At 40.1% G+C, this 23,216-nt stretch overlaps 3 protein-coding genes across 3 annotated transcripts; all 3 read right to left on the reverse strand.

Moving 5' to 3' along the window:
* Positions 1 to 220: 220 nt before the first annotated feature.
* Positions 221 to 1,650, reverse strand: LOC133015708 (serine protease 1-like). Its single transcript, XM_061082976.1, has 5 exons — positions 1,611 to 1,650; positions 1,242 to 1,416; positions 926 to 1,098; positions 522 to 640; positions 221 to 397 (listed from the first exon to the last, which is right to left on the reverse strand). Exons 1-5 carry the CDS (start codon positions 1,648 to 1,650, stop codon positions 221 to 223), a joined length of 684 nt encoding a protein of 227 aa, XP_060938959.1.
* A 772-nt stretch (positions 1,651 to 2,422) lies between these two features.
* Positions 2,423 to 6,678, reverse strand: LOC133022149 (vascular cell adhesion protein 1-like). Its single transcript, XM_061089178.1, has 5 exons — positions 6,474 to 6,678; positions 4,892 to 5,158; positions 4,474 to 4,803; positions 4,018 to 4,275; positions 2,423 to 2,995 (listed from the first exon to the last, which is right to left on the reverse strand). The coding sequence occupies exons 1-5, from the start codon at positions 6,544 to 6,546 to the stop codon at positions 2,886 to 2,888; spliced, it is 1,038 nt and encodes a 345-aa protein (XP_060945161.1). The 5' UTR covers positions 6,547 to 6,678; the 3' UTR covers positions 2,423 to 2,885.
* A 2,639-nt stretch (positions 6,679 to 9,317) lies between these two features.
* Positions 9,318 to 21,366, reverse strand: LOC133022140 (vascular cell adhesion protein 1-like). The gene is made up of 5 exons (XM_061089167.1): positions 21,165 to 21,366; positions 18,821 to 19,093; positions 18,382 to 18,714; positions 17,925 to 18,182; positions 9,318 to 11,030 (listed from the first exon to the last, which is right to left on the reverse strand). Exons 1-5 carry the CDS (start codon positions 21,235 to 21,237, stop codon positions 10,909 to 10,911), a joined length of 1,059 nt encoding a protein of 352 aa, XP_060945150.1. The 5' UTR covers positions 21,238 to 21,366; the 3' UTR covers positions 9,318 to 10,908.
* Positions 21,367 to 23,216: the final 1,850 nt, after the last annotated feature.

Here is a 23,216-nt window from a genome sequence, read left to right on the forward strand (position 1 = left end):
ATATAATTAGTGGAAACACACAAATGGAAAACTCACTAGGATTATTCTATATTCATTTTCTGCAGATATGTGCTTTCACCTAAATCTTACACACTGAACCTTTAAAGGTTGTGTTAAAAGAATAAAGGGCTTTACAAATTATAGCTGGACATTTAATGAACAATGACATCAACTGTAAAGCTTGATGTGAAATGTCTGTTTAAAACTGAACATTTCACCATCAACCAAAAGTTAAATTTGCTCTTGGTTGGGCGGTAGTCTTTTTTATCCACTCTTTGTATGGCCCATAACAGAGGCCCATAGCCCAAATTGGCGAACCAGCGACACTGTTTTTATAACCTTGTGAAATGACACCATAAATCATGTCCTGGTACATCACTCCTCCACCAGTGTCACCCTGTGAAAGACAAACATGTATTTATTGCGCTTTTTTACTCATATTATTATTTTTATTTATAACCAACAATTGAAAAATTGTTAAAGCTGAAGAAACGTAACAGAGTTTGATAATGTGTACTCACAGGATGGATTCCCAACAAAAGTGTCTGGGTACAGATGAAGTGCTGATCTTTCAAGGCTTTGAAAGTCTTACAGACAGATATGTCCAGACCAACACAAGACAGACCTGCACTCCCATTTGCTGAGGAGAAGAAAGGTTTTTACCAGTGAACTCACCACTGGAAGATTATTATGAAGATAAACCTGATTGATTTAAACATTTGTCTCTTAACAAAACAAGAACTCAAGTAAAAAAAACATTATAAAAATGATCCAATAACATTAATCTTACTTCGACCTGCAAGCTGAACCGTAGCACCTCTGTAAAAAAAATATATAAATATATTTGAAACCATACATAGTTAATTAACTAATTCTTCTTAATTCTTTTTATTTTCAAATGTTCACTGGAAGGATGAGAACTCACCTCTTGGGAGGATGTTGATAGTCGGGACTTGTACAGGTTTGATATCAACTGCTTCAGGCAGCTTCAGTAACATGAGGTCGTGCTCCTCGCCGTCGTTTAAGAACTCAGGTGGATCTTTGATTCCCACTTTTTTAGGAGGACCAGGATAGCCGCCTATATGTGCGGTGAACGTCCTACAGGTAAAAGTTTAAACATCACTGAATCACACTCAACACATCATATTTAAATATTGTTGGTTATTAATCATAGTTTTACATCAAACCATTAATGACCGGTGCATCAGAGCATTAAAGTAAAAGTTTAATCACTTTCTCACCCTCCTTGCTTAAAGCAGTGACCTGCAGTCAGAATCCACCGGTCTGTGATCAGAGAGCCGCCACAAAAATCACCATTGGTCATCAGCTTGACATGGTACTGACGCTCATTTGGTCCACACTCACGACCTCCTAGGATTCTCTTCTCCAGATCAACCACTGTGCTCACTGTCACACCTGAAAGAGACAGAGAACATCTTATCACAATATCTGGCCAAAAGAGAAAGAAGCAGCAGCAGTATTTCTTGGTCAGACCCGGTCATGTCACAAAATCCTTCACTTTCACAACTTGATAAAAGACAGAAATGTGATGCATTGCTTTACTGAAACAGTTTGAAACTAGAACACAGAGAGAACTTCTGCCTACTCACCAAGCCACATGGCAAAGAGAAGAGTTGTGAGACGAGCCATCGCTGTCCTTCACCGTCTCAGTGACTGTCCTCCAGATGCAACAGTTGTGTCTTTTTAAATCTTTTCACGCTGTCCCGTCGGCGTCTGAGGCACCAATCACATTGTGGAGATTTACTGACGCATCCCCATTGGCTAAAGTAATCTGCACATCTATGCTAATTGTTGATCTTTATCAGTTGTTGTTGTCCCATTGCAATGAATTGCCAGCAGCAGCTAATAATGTTGAAAAACTGTTATTTCCTCAAACAAGTTGAAAGTTAGTTCTTACAGTTTGGTTTGTGTCTCAAAAGACAGCATGAAAATGACCTCCCTCATTTCAGCTTAGCTCTGATTCCCCAACGGTTCTTGTTTTATTTTATGAGCAGTATTTCAACATTCACAAAATAAATCGCACCTTAATCTACGCCTTTCTGACACAATGTCAACAACGATTTGAATCTTTTCCATCAGTTTCAATGAAAGAAGCAGGCAATTCACTGGCCGACTTCTAACAGGGATTTTTTTACGATGCAAAATGATCCATATTTAGCATCTTGACAGATATTGTACTTCCAGTTTATCTTAAAAAACACAGCTAGTCCTGTTTTGACCGTTTTTCTGACTTGCAGATTGAAGAAAGAGATTTCAGTTGAAGGACTACCAAAGAGAAACAGCCAGTCACCCATACAGCAGAAGTAAGAAAGAGAAGTGTCTGTACAGGTCAACACACACTAAGACAGTATTAGTTCCAATTACGAAACAATTGTAATATATAAAATAACCACAACAAGTGAACCATTTAGCCAACGAATACTTTATTAGCTTCACATTTACACTGGATTTTTAACTACACACTAACTGTACATACACTGAAAACAGAAGAAGAGAAAGATGATCTTTCGTTCACCAAACAAAAAATTTACTTCAGTGGGTAGCCCACAAAATACAGTATAGTGTTGAACTTAGCTTTAACAAGTCATAAAAATACATTCGGGAACTTCAGTGTGAAAGAATATGTGAAATTGTTTTTCAAAATTTGTCCAACAATGTGGTTTTGTCTGTGAAATAAAATGTATAAATTGGCCTAAAACCAATGTTAAACCATGAGTATGTGTTAAACCTGAGCTACAGACACTCACACAAGTTGAGACTGGAATTATTTCGGGCATTTTATGTTTTCAGTAGACAGACGACACCAAATGACAGCGAGAGAGATGCAGCTCAGGCCACGAGTCCGACTTCAACTCTGCAGCGTTTCACAAAACATCTCCACGTTTGCTTCGTTTGTAGAAAATGACGGCTCCTGTGATCAATCCAGCGATAACCACAAGGACAACAACTGCTATTATGTACGGGGTGATGTTGGCTAAAGAAAGAAGAGAAACAGAGAATATTCAACATCAGACATCAAACAACAACATGCACATCCAAACTTGACCTGTAGAGCCTGCCCTGGTTTTTATTAGTATATCTACTCTAAGTCGGTTGTGGTTTGTTTGATATTGTTGTGTGGTTGTGTTTGTTTTTATGCACCACGAGAAGTAGTACCTATAATTTCATTGTATGCATAGTTTACAGTTACCACTAGGGCTACGTGGTAGAACTGAACTGTAAATCGAATGATAGTTGTAAAACAAAGCTTACTTCCTGCTGCCAATAGGTGGCGCCATCACAATGATTACATTACATACTCTGATGTAGCGTGAGCAATTTTGTGTCATTTGGACAATGTTACAACAACTTAATTTTCACACTGATCAGTAGGTGGCGCTATGACCCTGAGTTAATATTAATATATGAAGCTGTTCAGATCATGATTGTGATCATAGGTCAGTAGTTCAGAGCCGGTTGGATAATGCAGAGTGGATTTACAAAGTACTTCCTGTTTCATGGCGAATCAGTCGGTTGCGCTATGACACTGAGGAAATATTGACACATAGAGCTGTTCAGGCTTGCTGATAGGACAATGCACCCTAGAGTTATGACAACATCGTCTCCTTTGGGGAAGGATGAACCTAATGATTCGCACTTCAATGTTTACACAGTTTGAGGAAATGTCACAATTCTGACCGTGGTCCTATGACTTGTCTCAGCTCATTTGACCAAAAGTTTTGCAAATGTCCACTTTCCAAGTGTGTACGTGAGATATTTGGATTGATTTTGAATTTTTGTTTGTTTTGTTAGTTTCGAAATGTCATTGACACACCCACTTGCTCGAAGCGAATACTTCGGACATTAACCTGCTGTGGTCTCACATGGACTCGCTTGGACATTCTCAGGAGTTTTTACTACAGAGCCGGCAGGATAATTCCAGAGGAACATCTGAAGCTCAGTGCACGTCTGACCGCAGCTGTAACAAAGGAACTGGACTGGGAATGAACAACTCACGTTTGACAGCCACCTGGAACATCACAGTGTTAGTGCCCAGGTTGTTGCTGACAGAGCAGGTGTACTGCCCCTCGTCCCCAGAAGCCACAGACTCGATGGTGAGGACGCTGCTGTTGGACGGGGGGACGCCGTCTGGCAGGGAGGTCCAGGTGTACGAGGGGCGGGGGTTCCCCTCGGCCGTGCAGTTCAGCTCTAGACGATCTCCTTGTGTGAGGGTGATCAGATCTGGAGGTGATGGCGCCAGCTCCCCGGGCTTATCTGTGAGGGAGAAACACAAACAAGTGATGAATCGACACGGTGCTGCAGATGGAAACCCACTCTGATCTGGAGCTGTGTTTATGAAGACCTGACAAATCTCTGGTTCAGTTTACTCCCCTCAAGCTTCGACACCCCTTTTTGGTCTAATCTAGCATCTATCCAGTTTCCCAGCCACACATTCTTTGTTATCAGACTCACAGTGGACAGTAGCGATCACTTTTTTCGATGCAACCATCGGAGGGGGCTGTGGTCCATCAGGTCCGAGCTCCAGCTCTGCTTGACACCAGTACTGAGCTCCATCATCTTCTTTAGTGGTGGAGATGTCCAGAGAGAAGAACTTAGTCACTGGTTCCTTCTGTTCATTCAAGAGCTGTCTCTGGCCCAATTGTGTCTGACCTCTGAAGAAGGTCACGAGGACATTATTAATCGGAGCCACTTGCTGCACCTCACACTGCAGAGTGTAGTTACGGGACTCGACCAACGGGCCGGAGTGATTAAAAAAGCTGACGGAGACCAGATCTGGAAGCTCTGTGGAGACAGACAAAAAGATGGATGAATGGATGGATGGATGGATAGAGAGAGAGAGTATAAATCTTACAAATAGAAGTGAACTTACTGTACACGACAACGTCCAGCCGAGTGCAACACTGAACACCATCAGTCTTAGTATAGTAACACTTTGGAGTCGTTTTCCACTCCATCATTTTTTCAACCGTCCATGTAATTGTTTTTCCATTTTTCACGTTGGATCCGACGGATTTTTCCACATCGAAAATGTCGTCTGGGCACGACGGGCACAGAGAGCAGGTGGAAGAGGTCCGGTCGCCGTGCTTCACCACCAGTCGGGGGGGAGTGAACACTGTTCTCTCTGCACAGTTTTCATCTGTAAAAAACATTCAGATTCACCAAGAAAGCAGGTGAGACACTGAAGAAACACATCTAGAATTGAACTGTATCTTTTAGCAGTTGGTCATTCAGTTTTATACTTCACCTTATCACACACTGTACATAATATACTGTCTATCGCATTTGCACTACTTTACATATTCATATTGAGAGATTTTATTTTAACAACTTCAACATACAATTTCAATAGGCTAAGTTGTTTATTATCAAAACTTTATTATTATCAAAATAATCTATATTTACACACACACACACATACATAGATACACAGCGGCAGGCATACACGGATACACAGACACACAAAATCACACACACCAAACACACACACACACACACACACGCACACACATGCATAGATAAACAGCGACACGCAGGCACGTGCACAGACATTTTGGGGGGCAGGTGCTCAAACTAAAAAAAGGGCACCCATCGCCAAAATTATTCATGAAATTAAAAATAATAATAATAAATAAATAAATAAAAAACACAGTCGGATATTTTCAACTTATACATTTATTTTTGTTAACAAATATCAAATTATCAAATTGAATAAATAAATGAATAACAGGCAAAAGCAGACAAAACAAGGCCATATTTTATAACCAAATAATATGTTAAATAATCAAAAAATATTAAATAACTTATCAAACCTCTGCTCTGAATAAATTAACCATCTTCACAAATGTTTGAAAGATTTATTTTTACTGTTTTCTAACAGAGTTGAAGCATAAGCAGGCACGCACCGTTACACTAATACTAAACCACAATATACCTCACCAGACTGTCATGTAGCTCAACTTAAGACCTACCTTTCATTTCAATAATTATTTTAAAGGAAACAAAACTAGTGAACTAGTCTAATTTGTAGAAGAGTAAAACTGCCTTTAAATTATCTGCCTGCCTGTCTGTCTGTCTGATGCTGCGGGTCAGAGAAGAAGTATAAATAATAATAATAATAATAATAATAATAATAATAATAGTAATCAAAACACATTTGGGGGAAATTGATGACAGAGAGAGTAATTTTTATTGTTAAATATTGATGAATGAAGAAAAAATTGGGCTCCAGCAGGAGGGGCACTTTTCTCATCCAGGGCAAAAGGGCAGGTGCTTGAGCACTATCTGGCGACACGCATACACAGATACACGACAACAAAGACACACTGACTCACACTCACACACCCAAACACAAATACACATACATAAACACAGAGACACATATATGTAAAAGCATTAAGAGCACTATAACTATATCTGATGATGAGCGACATGTCTATAAATATCAGACTCACCACAGCAGGACACACGGAAGTCCGACAGGAGATCCACCAGAGAGACGATCAGCAGCACGTAGCGGAAGAACATGTCTCCAGGTCGGACAGGAACCAGAAGAGAAATCAGTTCAGTCTGATCCGGATCGAGAAAAGCTTCTAACTTAACGAGTCCTCGTTCCCGTTAGCTTTAGATCGAGTGAGTGTGTGTGTGTGTGTGTGTGTGTGTGTGTGTGTGTGTGTGTGTGGAGAGGAGGAAGAGGAGGAGGGGACAGGTTGAAAACGAAACTAAAAACGGTTCAAGAGACGCGGTGATGTCACCAGAGAAGGACTCATGGTCATCATCATCCAATAATTAATCAATAATGTGAATATGATCAAAATAATAATCATCATGAGAAGAAAAATAAAAAAATGAAATTGATAACAGCACTTTTCTAGACCCTTACAATTGATCATGATTAGAGTAAAAGGAAATATGTTGAAGTTGTCCTGGTAACGGAAGTTATGTGCAGTTTCAATGAGCTTACACTTCTCTGATGTTGAGTATGTACTGAGTAGTTTTCCACCGCAGTGCAAACTCAAAGGTATGCAGGTCAAACTGCAGACTTCCCTTATCTCTTGTTTCCTCCCTCGCAAGTCATCAAAACCACAGAGAAAAACCACACAGCCGGTGAAACAAGGTTCTATCCGGTTTACACTGATAATGGCTTCGGGACGTGGGAATCACACACATGATATCTAAACTGGCAGACATCACATTTTCTCTGGCGTGTTCAGTCTCAATAATTCCATCAGCATCACAAGCAAGTTAAACAAAGAAGCAGCAGAAAGGGAGGATGAGGGTCAGAGGAGGTTTGGAGCTTGTGGCAGAAGAAATGAAAAGATTGGAAAATCAATTTTAGAGGGAATCTCTGAACAGATTTTCAGTTCTGACTCAAGTTCTTCTCATTAGAAGAGACAGAGATAAATTTCAGTGAAAAAAATGAAAAACTAAAGAACCTGAATCATTAAAAAAATGTGATTCACTGAATAAACAAAACCCCAAATTATGAAGTTAGTTTCTGGACATTGTGTGTTTTTGGTGTGATTCTGATATTAAATTATAAATACTCATATACTCAGATACGCTCAAGTATAAATCCACAGTCAATGAAATACTCTGTTCATGTCCAGGACTTTATTTTAAAGTTTTCATCTCACCTCTAAAGAATGTAATCATAACTTTTTACACCAGTAGGTGGCAGCGTTGATCAGGTCATTGATAAACAAAATGTCTGTATGACAATATTTGTTTCATATTTCAAATACAATTACATATAAACACATTCTCGTGTATTTCTATTAAACTTTTGACTTTCTGCCCCAGACCTCGAAGTTAATACTGATCTTCCACTTTGCTTCCTCACACCAGACAATTTATTTAATATTCAAAATGTGATTTTTCTTCTCATTCACAGCTCTGACTGTTGATACTTTCTCCTTGATAAGGTTTGAATGTGGTTATTTCTTTAGGCCGGGTTATAACGGCTGTTTCCTTTGGAGCTCGGTGGGGAAAACACCTAAAAACACTTCAGTAGTACTGGGGGGTTTCTCTTTCAACACAACACGAGTTAGAATAAATGTGGGGCTGTGCAGAATAAATAAAACTATTAATAACATATTAACTGGCTGTTTATGTATTATAGTTATGTATATATACACAGAAGAGTGTTGTCTTACCATCACTTTGCAGATTGACAAGTGAAATACAAAGAAAGTCATTAATTAGTAAGTATTGTGTCGATGAGATGAGAGTTTTCTCATTGTTTTTATTCCCTGAAGCTGTTTATGTGACAATATTTGTGTTCTGAGTGGACGGTAGCTTGTTCCAGGAAATGTAAAATAAAACAGAAAAGAAAGAGCGTGTGAAGTGAAACCAGTTATTCGTGGGTTATCACAAGGTCACACAAGATTTCCATGAGGTTTAACACATCGCTGCTTTGCTCAATGTCAGAACTTCCACAAATAATTTTAAATGTCTTGTAGACAGCACAACTCTAAATGAAGTTATAAAGTTCTTTGCAGTGACATTTTTAACAGCACATTCACTGACACAGATTACAAATATTTATACAATGATTTCCGAACATACATGTAGTTTGTCTGTTTTACTATTTTACTAATTCAAAGTAACATGAGGAAATGAGTAACATGGATAAAGATAATAGAGTGACTATACTCACTCACTCTCACTATCCAGACATGAAGCCAAAATATCCCTGATACGAACAACACCATCTGACACATATGGGGCCAGAGTCTGTAGCGAGGTCCAGTACCGCAGCCAGACACCAGGTGGCGAGCAAAACGCTTTGTGCATGTGTCATTTTCTAGTGTCGTTTGCATGGGGTTGAATTATCGGTGATGTCTGCGGTCTGTTGCTTTGGGCTTTTGATTGTTATCACACTGGTGTTCCGGGTTTGGACAGTAGAGTGGGCGGGGCATTCATGACACTTTGGACTTTAAGCCAGAAAACATGACCGCTTCATTTCTTTCTTTCCCCTTTTCTAGGGAAGTAAGAAGTAGACATGTAACCGTGTTAACAGGAGGCAGGAAGTTGCTAAAAGGACATTAAAACCACGAGAGCTCGATTACACAACGGGGGCTTATTTTGTAATATTTGGTAAAAGGACTGTGTTTAAATTACTGAACTTTCAAATACATATGTATATTAGTGACTTCCTTTAACAGCGTTATGTCTTCAGTAGAGATGGATTTGAGCTGGATGCTCCAGACAGAACACAGACTAATACACACTAAGACATTATTAGTTCCAATTACTAAAAAAATTGAATATATAAAATAACCACAACAAGTGACCCATTTAGCCAACGAATACTTTATTAGCTTCACATTTACACTGGATTTTTAACTACACACTAACTGTACATACACTGAAAACAGAAAAAGAGAGAGATGATCTTTCTTTCACCAAATAAAAAATGTACTTCAGTGGGTAGCTCACAAAATACAGTTAAGTGTTGAACTTAACTTTAACAAGTCATAGAAATACATTCGGGAACTTCAGTGTGAAAGAATATGTGAATCATTTTTTCAAATTTTGTCCAACAATGTGGTTTCGTCCGTGAAATGAAATGTATAAATTTACCTAAAACCAGTGCCGCTGCTAACCATGTTGGTGCCCAAAGCATAACTCCATTATGATGGCCCCCCCCCCGAGAAAAAACTTTTGTTTCTGCCAGTTTAACATTTTATTAAAACGAAAAAGGAAAATCTACTTTGTAAACACAGTACACAGAACAGCCAAAACATACATACACACAAGTATTGGGATGTGCAAAATCTTAGTAGAAATTAAATAGTCATCCATAAATACAAACTTAAAAGCAGAAGTATGCAAGTTAGCAATCTTCTTCAATAAAGCAAAGATTTAGAAGCAGATAATTCACACAATTTTACTTTACTTTGTAAACACACTATGAAGAACAGCTAAAACACACATTCAAGTATTGAGAACATCTTCACAGCTTTGCTTTGTTGCGAGTAAACAAGCCAACTTCTTGTGATTTTCTCTCCATTTGAGAGTGTTTTGAATTGTAGGCTACTATGAAACGCCCTGCCATCTAGTCCCCTTGGAAAATTAAAATCTGATGGGATTTTAAATGGACCTCTTCTTACTACTTCAACACGATCCGCGTCTAAAACTTGTGGTGGCCAAAGAGCAGGATCAGTTGGAGGGGGACAACAGGTCTCTACATTGTCACCTGCTGTCACCACCACCTTTTTTTTGAGCAATTAAATATATCTCTTGTTCTGCCTGTTTTGTGATATACATGCCTAAAAGGTGCCTAATATTTCTATACTGAAATAATATCGGCATTATAATTGTAAGCTATTTTATTTAATGACGTTATTGTTGAGGGTTGATTTGTATTTCCTGTTCTAAGCGGGTTGTTGGTAGTGACTCTTATTTTGAAAGGGGTTTTTAAAGGAAGTGGGTTCTGTGATGAGTGAAGTTGTTAAATGAACGGAGAAAAAACGGGTGTGATGTCCCGAGCGCATGACCTGCTCTTGTGTCCTTTGTCGGCTGAGGCCGGACCTATGATACAACCAAACGCTCGGCTACATAATTATTATAACTATGATGATTTTTCAGTTGCCTATTTTTGGGGCCCCCTCAGGACTTGGTGCCCTTCGCACAGCGCGTAGTGCGCGTTATGGGAGCGGCGGCGCTGCCTAAAACCAATGTTAAACCATGAGTATGTTTTAAACCTGAGATACAGACACTCACACAAGTTGAGACTGAAATAATTTCGGGCATTTTAAGTCGTCAATAGACAGACGACAGCAATTGACAGCGAGAGAGATGCAGCTAAGGCCACGAGTCCGACGTCAACTCTGCATCGTATCTCAAAACAACTTCTCCACACACTTGTCACAACTTCCAACAGACTCACTCTCCATCAGTGGGTACGGCCCAGTGTTTTTTGCTTCGTTTGTAGAAACAAAAGACTCCTCCCATCAAGCACGCGATGCCCACAAGAACAGCAACTGTTATGTACGTGGTGATGTAGGCTAAAAAAAGAAGAGGAACAGAGAATATTCAATCAGACATCAAACATCAGCATGCTCATCCAAACTTGACCTGTAGCGTCTGCTCTGGTTTTTATTAATATATATCTACTCTAAGTCTGTTGTGGTTTGTTTGATGTTGTTGTGTGGTTGTGTTTTTTTTATGCACCACGAGAAGTAGTACCTATAATTTCGTTGTATGCATAGTTTACAGTTACCACTAGGGCTACGTGGTAGAACTGAGACGTTGATCCTTGCCTGCTAATTGCAGATTACGGTCCACGCTATCAATTGCAGATTACACGGTGAAAATTGTATGTATATAACGAATGATAGTTGTAAAACCCACCTAAAATGTTCTTCAGCCCGCTCATAGTAAATGATGCACGGAGTGAAATTGTAAGTACAGGTAGTTACAGAATGTGGCTATCTGTAGTTGTTAACGATTGTTACCTGCTTAAATTTAGGTTTACTTGAGGCAAATGAAAAGGAATATTGTAACGAGCTATGTTAACACTAAGCTAGCTATTTTGTTAGAAAATGTCTCCAGTGAGCAAGAGTGTGAACGAGCAAATTTGAAATGTAAGAAATAACTATTTTTGAAATAATTTTAATGTATTTTTGTGTATTGTGTATCTTATTCCCTTCTGCTCATAATACAACAAATAAACAACTCAGAAGTTGACACTGGCAGGTCCATTCTCCATCCATTGTGTGTGGTCCCTTTAAGAATAAGGATTTGGGAGTGACGCGGATATGAAAACTAGTATATCCGTCTTTCCTTTACAAGCAGGAAAATTATTTCTCTCTATTTGAGAAAAGTGCATATTTGTGTTGTCAAATTTCACAATGACCCTGAAATTCTGTCTCTTCTGTTATCTTATACTGAATGAATACAAGCAAAGATACAGAGAAAAATCACACTCTTTCTGATTGAACCAATCTATGAACTGTCTGAAACAATGGATATCCGCAGCCCCAAATGAGCCCAAAAAAAATTGGCGCGCGCTATGCGCGCAAACATTCACCAGCATTAGGGGCTGAGCCCTGTTAGGAATTTCAAACTTTTAACTATAGGTTGTGGCTGACTGAACTCTAAGCAATAAAGCTAGGAATAGTTTTAGTTAGATATAAGGCCTTGTACAAAAGATTTAATAATAAACTTTTCCTCTCCTAAAGGTTTAATCTACAGGAATTGTGTGTGTGTCAAATTGATGGTCAGTCTCAAAGCTGTCTGATAAAGTCGTGGAGGTCAGACAGAGTGACTTTGTTGACTTAATTCTGTATTTTGCTTTGGGTTTAGTTGTTGCGAATGTTTACACAGGCAGGATTGTATTGATGAAGCAGGAAGCATAATAATCTTTTCTCCAATTGTAAACAATTTGCCCCACATTGCATCTGTGGTTGAAGGACGTTCTTGAAGTAAAACTCGTTGCCTAGCAACTATAGCGTCATTTGGGAGTGTCTCCCTGTTCACTTCCGTATTCCAAAAGCCAGGAGGATGGCCTACGCGTGCGCACTTCCGAGGAGGGAGGAACGATCTGATACACCTAATGTACTGGAAGCCCATTGCTTGGCCGTAACCTGTTCATTGCTTTCCTAAATAAATACTTTGATTTGAGCAAAACTGAGTTTGGCTCTACTTCTCATAAAGGATAAAAGAACACGCTGTTTCTAACAATTTGGCGACCACCCAACGTGATTCTTTAAGAGAAGCTCTTTAAGACGTAATCCTGAAGAGAACCTTTTGACCAGAAAGACCGGAGACCCCAAGGTCGTGGCTGCTCCTGCCGATTCTCCACATACTCAAACTATAAGGTAAGCAGATAACCTGTTAAAACAAGTTCTGTTTATTGATGTAGATTTTGAGTGTGCGGAGATGAGAAGGAGGTAAAAAATAATATGTGTAGTGTCTTTGGTAGGCAATGAACATTGGCAAACCAATGTTAAATAGAGGTGTAAAGGTCACCGCAGTGCACTTTATGGATCAAAAAAGTTACATATGTCATTGGTCAGACACCTTAAAACTATAGGAATGAGGAAATGGATCTATGTATGTATTTGTTTATTATTTGTGTGATTGTTTATTATTTGTGTGATTATGTAAATATGGGGTTTTTGTAAAGGAAATGTGTTAAATATGGGGAAGTGACGTCCCGTCGAGAGGGTGTGTGTTTTTTTATGGAGCTGCGGGCGGGCGGTGCGGCCAGTGGTTCGAGGAACTGGATATATCATTTACAACCGAAAGGATTTTTTCTCTGGAACGGGATTATTACCTGGGAGATTTTTGTAATGGCTTATATCGTGGACTGAACATTTTCTGGGCACTGGAAGGGGGTGAGAAAGCGTGGACTTTGATTTGTTTGCGGCACTCACCTCGCCACACCTGCAGACATTTTTGTTTTGGACGTTTGTTTGGGGATTATGTTTGGACCTGGGGTGGGAAAATATTGTTGTTTGAGTGTGTGTAAATAGCTTGTTTATGTTCACGGGTCCGCCAATGTTTGCGGGCACGAGCGCGGGGGGTTATTGGTGTTTTGTGTAAATACAGTATATAATAAGCAACCTGTTTGAGTGTTTTCCGTTTATATATATATTTAGTTAATTTTTGGTAAGACCGATAACAAGGTTATCGGTCCAAATAGGGATTTTTCGTTTATGTTAACTTGTTCAGGCAGCGTGCAACAAACACAGTGGGTCGGCTCCACCCGTGTCCTTTAAATTTAATGCGTAGTAACTTTGCCCTGGGGTTGAAACAGGGCGATTTGTTACAGAGGGACAGGGAAAAGTGATGTGAGAAACTGAGGAAATGAGAATGAAATAGAAGTCCCAGATCTTGACGCAGGATACCGTAAACTGACGATTTAAACAACAGTTTGCAAATACTGCGACCTAGACTAGTTGGGATGTGGTTTGGAGGAAAGGGTCAGCCTGCACTAGGAAAGTGAGGGACCTAACAAACACATCGTTGTTTAATCGGACCTAAAGATAGAGATTCAGGTAGCAGGGTTGCAGTGGGATCTGGAGACGGAGTACTGGTTCTGACGGGGACAGGTGCTTATCGGGCCAGATACACTGTTGAATCGAGCCTGAAGCAAATACTATGAAGGGATCCGTGAAAATAATGTGAGCTGAAGGCGCAGCGCTGCTATGACGAGACCAGACGCTTAACTGAAACCAGACACAGCTTTTGGATCGACCCTTGGATTAGAGATAAAACGGCTGTGAAAATTTGTAATTCTGTACGTGGCATCTTGCTCTGACGGGACCATGCTTAACTAACCAGATGCAACATTTGATCGAGCTTAAAATTCGCCGTGCGATACAAGTAATCATATATGATAAGTCTGCACCAGCACCTGCTCTGACGAGACTGGAGCTGGGACACAGACTTTACCGTTGCCTGTGTCAAGCATAAACATTTAAAGACGCCTAGATCATCAAATATTGATGAGTAATAATGTGAGCTCAATTGATTTGTCTTGTTTGTGTGTCTGTTTTAGGGTTTTTTCCCTCTCTCTGGAGAAGTTTTGTGTTGAATAAGGTTTTAGGTGGTGTAAATGTGTGAGTGTCAGAGTTTGAGAGTAGGAGTGTGTGCGTCTGGAGATAAGAGAGGAGAAAATGTGTGTCTCAGTCAGCTGGCTGAAAAAACTGACTGAGACAGAAGAAAATAACTGACAGGAAAACGACTTTTTCCTAGTGAAATATATAGGAATTAGACTAGTGGTATGCGCATGCCAACTGATGTATGTTGTATGTATGAACGAGAGAGTAAAAAGTGTGTCGAAGGTCAAACGACTGAGAGAGACAGAGGCAGATATTTTCGCCTGCTGCTTGCTAGCTGATAAGAGTTTGGGGGAGTCGGAAAGCTATCAGGGGAAGGCCAGAGAGCTTTACAGCTCGAGGTACATCTGGCGTTAAGATCACAAGGAGGCTTTGTGTTTGTCCGTATGTTTGTTTGTTTTTTAATATGGCTTCATTCAGAAGTAAATAATTCCAAACTGAATGGTTTAATATCTTATTTAGTTTCTACCTGACACAGCAGGGATAATAGTAAAGACCAGTTTAATACTTCACAAGTTACTAATTAGATTCATAATAAAACTTCTAAGTACAGTTAATGTGCAATGTTTTTTCTTTTCTTTCAATGTTTTTTATTTGATTTTTGAGCCATTTAGACACCTACAAGAGTTTCATCCGCAACTGTGGCTGTGTGACAATGAAGATAACAATGTTTTTTGTTTTTTAGTATGGAGAAGCTGCTCCGATGCTATGAGCCCAGTGAAAGTTAGATAACAGCTGATCTGCTTTTCTTTGCTAGAGGTTTGATGAGAGGGGAAATATAGCTTTTCTCTTTGTTTGTTGAAATGCTGTTTTAATTACTTTTATATCAAGCTGAAAATCATTTATGTGCTTTTATTCCACATTCAAATCATCCATTTAAAATTCAATTGTCAAGACATGTTAAATCTATTTACAGTTGGAATTTAAACTAGAAGTTGGATTGACCCCCATGTAACTCTTGAGAGTCCTAAAATAAATAGTTTCACCATTGGGAATACGAATAAATTAAAATCCAGCTAAAGGTCAGAGGTCAAATACAATTTAACTCATAGCCTGTTTTCATCTTAAATGAAATGCAGAAGCCAGAATACAAGCCCCTCTGTTTAGACACTTTACTGAATGTCATATCTATAATTATATTTAAATTTATTTAAAGACACTTTAACTTTTTGAATTCAGGGAAGAAAATTTTTGTTTTTGTTTTATACATTACCTTAACATCTAAGGCTCTTAATTTGAAAGGTGTTGTTAAGCTTCAATTATTGTTTTTATTTCATCATGAAGAAAATTGTGGCAGAATAACATTTAAATTGTTTTGAACTGTTTCAGCTGTCAACTCTGAAATGTTTTGATTGAATCTCGTGTCTCACACATTTGTCCTTTGTATGTGATTCCTGTTTTATCACAGGACAGTTTGACGTCAAAGCTTCTGAATTATCGTGTTATGGAGCAGTCGAATGAATTCAGGAAAATGGTTTGAACACAAATACTCAAACACTGTCATATCTGCTGCTATTTGAAATTCAAGTTGTTTAATTTCTTATTTTTTAATGTCCACTGATATGGCCGACCACACCTCAAAAGTCTTATTGAAATAGTTGTCAAAAGAGGGTATGTATGTTTTGTTTAGATTATTTTGTTTGTTCCTTTTTAATTATAAGCTTATAGAACCATAAATCTCAATTACGCATTGCAGTGAATTAATCACTTTTCTGTTTGTTTTCCTTTAAAACTCTGGGATCTGGGCTTCATGTCTTCACAAACTCACTCCCATCCGGTTTCGACTCCACCTCCTCCACCACGACCAACTACGCCCTGCGCCTGGCTTGTACATTGCAAGTTTGCTACCTGGCCTGTTGGCAAGTATCAATTCCACGAAAGGATCTTTACAAGGCTAAGATCCAGATCATTGACTCTTAAAATTGAAAAAGCCTCACTGACAATTGATGATAATTTTGTATTTGGAGTAGATCTGAAATAAGCTGATATCTGAACAGCTCGCTCCTGTACCCTGTGTGGTCACACAGAACCGAATGGCCCTGGCCCCTTCTACTGGCAGGAAGGGTTATGAGGTGTGTACTGATAGGAAGTGATTGAAAGACATTTTTTCCAAACTGCCCCTGGTGGCTGGGTGACCAGTGCCGTCTCCACCTCTATGTACCATGACATGACATGGCAGTAGACTCTGAAAATACTGAATGGATCATCACCAAGGCTCTGAGGGAGGAAAATATGCCTCATGCCCCCAGCTGAGCTGATGCTGTGGAAGGTGATGCTGATGCTGTGAAGCTGAGGAAGCAGAGGACGAAGGAGATGAAGATGATGAGGATAAGGACGGGTTTGCACTGGATGGGATGAAGGTTTTTGGGGAACATGAAATTCCCAGTAAGTGGTCACACCCTTAAAGGGCGTGAAAAGAGGGTTTGTTAGGAATTTCAAACTTTTAACTATAAGTTGTGGCTGACTGAACTCTAAGCAATAAAGCTAGGAATAGTTTTAGTTAGATATAAGGCCTTGTACAAAAGATTCAATAATAACCTTTTCCTCTCCTAAAGGTTTAATCTACAAGAATTGTGTGTGTGTCAAATTGATGGTCAGCCTCACAGCTGTCTGATAAAGTTGTGGAGGTCAGACAGAGTGACTTTGTTGACTTAATTCTGTATTTTGCTTTGGGTTTAGTTGTTGCGAATGTTTACACAGGCAGGATTGTTTTGATGAAGCAGGAAACATAATAATCTTTTCTCCAATTGTAAACAATTTTGCCCCACATTGCATCTGTGGTTGAAGGACGTTCTTGAAGTAAAACTCTTTGCCTAGCAACTATAGCGTCATTTGGCAGTGTCTCCCTGTTCACTTCCGTATTCCAAAAGCCAGGAGGATGGCCTACGCGTGCGCACTTCCGAGGAGGGAGGAACGAAGATCGACTGTATAAAATGGACAAGCGCCGGATGTTCGAGGCGCTCTGATACACCTAATGTACTGGAAGCCCATTGCTTCGCCGTAACCTGTTCATTGCTTTCCTAAATAAATACTTTGATTTGAGCAAAACTGAGTTTGGCTCTACTTCTCTTAAAGGATAAAAGAACACGCTGTTTCTAACAGCCCCCCCTTTCTTTCAATCCTAGAAACGCCCCTGATTCTGACCATGGTCCTATGACTTGTCTCAGCTCGTTTCACCAAAGTTTTTCAAATGTCCACTTTCCAAGTGTACTTGATTTTTACTACAGTTTTTACTACAGGGCCGGCCGGATAATTCCAGAGGAACATCTGAAGTTCAGTGCAAGTCTGACCGCAGCTGAAACGAAGGAACTGGATTGGGAATGAACAACTCACGTTTGACAGCCACCCGGAACATCACAGTGTTTGTGCCCACGTAGTTGCTGACAGAGCAGGTGTACTGCCCCTCGTGCCCAGAAGCCACAGACTGGATGGTGAGGACGCTGCTGGTGGACGGGGGGACGCCGTCTGGCAGGGAGGTCCAGGTGTACGAGGGGCGGGGGCTCCCCTCGGCCGTGCAGTTCAGCTCTAGACGATCTCCTTGTGTGAGGGTGATCAGATCTGGAGGTGATGGCGCCAGCTGCCTGGGCTTATCTGTGTGAGAGAAACACAAACAAGTAATGAATCGACACGGTGCTGCAGATGGAAACCGACTCTGATCTGGAGCTGTGTTTATGAAGACCTGACAAATCTCTGGTTCAGTTTACTCCCTTTGTAGCTTCTAGATCCCATTTTGGTCTAATCTAGCTTCTATCCAGTTTCCCAGCCACACATTCTTTGTTATCAGACTCACAGTGGACAGTAGCTATCACTTTTTTCGACACAACCATCAGAGGGGGCTGTGGTCCATCAGGTCCCAGCTCCAGCTCTGCTCGACACCAGTACTGAGCTCCATCATCTTCTTTAGTGGGGGAGATTCCCAGAGAGAAGACCTCAGTCACTGGTTCCTTCTGCAGGTTACTCAAGGTCCATTTCTGGCCCAGTTCTGTCTGACCTCTGAAGAAGGTCACGCGGACATTACTAATCGGAGCCACGTTGTGCACCTTGCACTGCAGAATGTAGTTACAGGACTCGAACAACGGGCCGGTGTGATTAAAAAAGCTGATGGAGACCAGGGCTGGAGGCTCTGTGGAGATAGACAAATAAATAGATGGATGGATGGATGGATAAATGGATGGATGTATGGATAGAGAGAGAGAGAGTATAAATCTTACAAATAGAAGTGAACTTACTGTACACGGTAATGTTCAGCCGAGTGCAACAAATGACACCATCAGTCTTAATATAGTAACACTTTGGAGTCGTTCTCCATTCCATCATTTTTTCAACCGTCCATGTTACTGTGATGTTTCTTTCATTTTTCACGTTGTATCCGACGGATTTTTCCACATCGAAAATGTCGTCTGGGCACGACGGGCACAGAGAGCAGGTGGCAGAGGTCCGGTCTCCGTGCTTTACCACCAGTCGGGGGGGAGTGAACACTGTTTTGTTTGCACAGTTTTCATCTGTAATAAAATTCAGATTCACCATGAAAGCATGAAAGCAGGTGAGACACTGAAGAAACACAGTTATCTGGAGTTGAACTGTATATTTTAACTGTGGTGTATTCAGTTTTATACTTCACCTTATCTCACACATAATATACTGTCTATCGCATTTGCACTGCTTTACATATTCATATTGAAAGATGTGCGTGCGTGTGTGTGTGTGTTTTCAACTAATGATGCTCTTACTTCTTAATAACACACACACACATGCATAGATACACAGCGACACGCACACACAGATACATGGATACACAGACCCACACAATCACACACACCAAACACACACACAAACACACACACACATGCATAGATACACAGCGACACGCACACACAGATACACTGATACACAGACCCAAACACACACACACACACACACACATACATACACACATACACATACAGGCACATACACACACACATTCATAGATAAACAGCGACACGCAGGCACGTGCACAGACATTTTGGAGGGCAGGTGCTCAAACTAAAAAAAGGGAACCCATCTCCAAAATTATTTATGAAATTAAAAATAATGATAATAAATAAATAAATAAAAAACACAGCAGGATATTTTCAACTTATACATTTATTTTGTTAACAAATATCAAATTATCAAATTCAATAAATAAATGAATAACAGGCAAAATCAGACAAAACAAGGCCATATTTTATAACCAAATATGCTAAATAATCAAAAAATATTAAATAACTTATCAAACCTCTGCTCTGAATAAATTAACCATCTTCACAAATGTTTGAAAGATTTTTTTTTTCTGTTTTCTAACAGAGTTGAAGCATAAGCAGGCAAGCAGCATAACACTAATACTATACCACAATATACCTCACCAGACTGTCATGTAGCTCAACTTAAGACCTACCTTTCATTTCAATAATTACGATTTTAAAGGAAACAAAACTAGTGAACTTGTCTAATTTGTAGAAGAGTAAAACTGCCTTTAAATTATCTGCCTGCCTGTCTGTCTGTCTGATGCTGCGGGTCAGAGAAGAAGTATAAAAAATAATAATAATAATAATAATAGTAATCAAAACACATTTGGGGGAAATTGATGACAGAGAGAGTAATTTTTATTGTTAAATATTGATGAATGAAGAAAAAGTTGGGCTCCAAGCAGGAGGGGCACTTTTCTCATCTAGGGCAAAAGGGCAGGTGCTTGAGCGCTATTGTATGCGTGCCTGGCGACACGCATACACAGATACACGACAACACAGACACACTCAGTACGTTTACATGATGGCAGAAACCCGATTTCGGCCGAAATCGGGTTTCTCTATCCATGGGGGGTTAACTGCTCTATCTCAGGGTACATGGCACTGAGAAATCCGACTCTTGTCCGAAAGCATTTCATACCCCGCTACGATAGGTGGCGCTGTTTTCATTACAGCTAGTGGTGATCCAGCCATTTCCGCTTGACCTCGTCACCACTAGCAACACAAAAACAACAACAGCCTTCAACTCAGCATGCGAGAAAGATGACGAACGGAGAGCAAGGTGAAGCTACGTCCCTCTACATGATGTTGTGCATGTTTACTCTAGGAGTACTGCGAATGCGAACGGCGCATTTGATTAGAATGGTAATGGCGAGTGCCGGCCGGCACCGGGCAGCGACATTTTATCTACGTGTCGACTTCCGGGTCACGACCAGGGAGGGAGGGGCGGGGCAGGATCTCAAGCATGCGCAAAGACGTCTTCTCCAGTTGTTGTCTAGCTTCCAGAGTTACATGCGCGCGTTGTCCGATATACAGCCAGATCCGATCTACTTATCTGGGGGTGGTTATCCGACTTCAGTCGGACACAAGAAATCTAGATTTGTGGAGTTACATGACATGGATCTTCGATTGAAACCGGACAACGCCAGAAATCGGGTTTCAATCGGACACATGTAACCGCAGTGACTGACTCACACACCCAAACACAAATACACATACATACACACAGAGACACATATATGTAAAAGCATAAAGAACACTATAACTATATCTGATGATGAGCGTCTATACATATCAGACTCACCACAGCAGGACACACGGAAGTCCGACAGGAGATCCACCAGAGAGACGATCAGCAGCACGTAGCGGGAGAACATGTCTCCAGGTCGGACAGGAACCAGAAGAGAAATCAGTTCAGTCTGATCCGGACCGAGAAAAGCTTCTAACTAAACGAGTCCCGTTAGCTTTAGATCGAGTGAGTGTGTGTGTGTGTGTGTGTGTAGAGGAGGAAGAGGAAGAGGAGGAGACAGGTTGAAATCGAAACTAAAAACAGTTCAAGAGACGAGGTGATGTCACCAGAGAAGGACTCATGGTCATCATCATCCAATAATGAATTAATAATGTGAAAATATCAAAATTATTATCATCATGAGAAGAAAAATAAGAAAATTAAATTGATAACAGCACCTTTCTAGACCCTTACAATTGATCATGATCAGAGTAAAAGGAAATATGTTGAAGTTGTCCTGGTAATGGCTCCGGGACGTGGGAATCACACACATGATATCTAAACTGGCAGAAATCACGTTTTCTCTGGCGTGTTCAGTCTCAATAATTCCATCAGCATCACAAGCAAGTTAAACAAAGAAGCAGCAGAAAGGGAGGATGAGGGTCAGAGGAGGTTTGGAGCTTGTGGCAGAAGAAATTAAAAGATTGGAAAATCAAGTTTAGTGGGAATTTCTGAACAGATTTTCAGTTCTCATCAGAAGAGACAGAGAGATACATTTCACTTAAGAACTTGGATCATTTTAAAAAAGAGTCTTTTTCAAATTTACCAGGTTGGTTTAATAGACAATAAAACACCAAATATCAGCCAACCTTATGAAATTAGTTTCTGGACATTGTGTGATTTGGGTTTGATGCTGATATTAAATCATAAATACTCACAGTTTTTTTTAAAGACATTTAAATACTCTGTTCATGTCCAAGACTTTATTTGAAAGTTTTTATCTCACCTCTCATACACCAGTAGGTGGCAGCGTTGATCAGGTCATCGACTTTCTGCCCCAGACCTCGAAGTTAATGTTGATCTTCCACTTTGCTTCCTCACACCAGACACTTTATTCAATATTTAAAATGTGATTTTTCTTCTCATTCACAGTTCTGAATGTTGATACTTTCTCCTTGATAAGGTTTGAATGTGTTTCTTTCTTTAGGCCGGGTTATAACGTCTGTTTCCTTTGGAGCTTGGGGGGAAATAAACTGGGGACACTTCAGTGGTACTGGGGGGGTTTATCTTGCAGCACAACACGTGTTAGAATAAATGTGGGGCTGTGCAGAATAAATATAACTATTAATAAAACTATTAATAACATATTAACTGGTTGTTTATGTATTAACTTGTCTTGTGGCCCCGGACAAAATGAATCAGGGTCTAAAGTTTCCCTCTTGTAAAATAGCTAATGTGGCCCAAATTTCCCCAAACAAACATGGTGCTGGTATTGCTGTGGTTTGAGGAGGAGGAGGAGGAGGAGGAGGAGGAGGAGGAGGAGGAGGAGGAGGAGGAGGAGGAGGAGGAGGAGGAGGAGGAGGAGGAGGAGGAGGAGGAGGAGGAAGAGGAGGAGGAGGAAGAGGATGAGGAGGAGAGGCCTGATAGTAGTACATTTGCTTTTCGTGCTCCCTGATGTGAAATCACACACAAACTGCTGCTGGTCAGTGTTTGAGGAGCAGATGGTGGCGATGGAGACGCCCTGACGTCACACACATCATCATTAATCACACACACACACACACACAGACACACACACAAACAGACACATACACAAACACACACACACACATTCATGGTAAGAGAACAAAGTGTAAAAGATGAAGATGAACCAAGGTTCTGGTGCAACAAACACTTTTACAGAACAAAGACAATAAATGAGAAATATTTTTTTTAAGTCTGGATTTAACATCTTTTATTTTCTGTGTTTTTAAACAAAAATCAAAAATAACTTTCCTCATTCTGTTCAAAGGAAGTCTAATGAGTCTTCAGCTGCTGGAATTAGAGATAAATCACGTGCAGATCTTCCAAGAATAATAATAGTAATAATAAGTTTTACTTGTACAGAGCTTTTAACAAGGCTTAACG

Source organism: Limanda limanda, chromosome 2 (assembly GCF_963576545.1).
Source record: "Limanda limanda chromosome 2, fLimLim1.1, whole genome shotgun sequence".
NCBI classification, from domain to species: Eukaryota; Metazoa; Chordata; class Actinopteri; order Pleuronectiformes; family Pleuronectidae; genus Limanda; species Limanda limanda.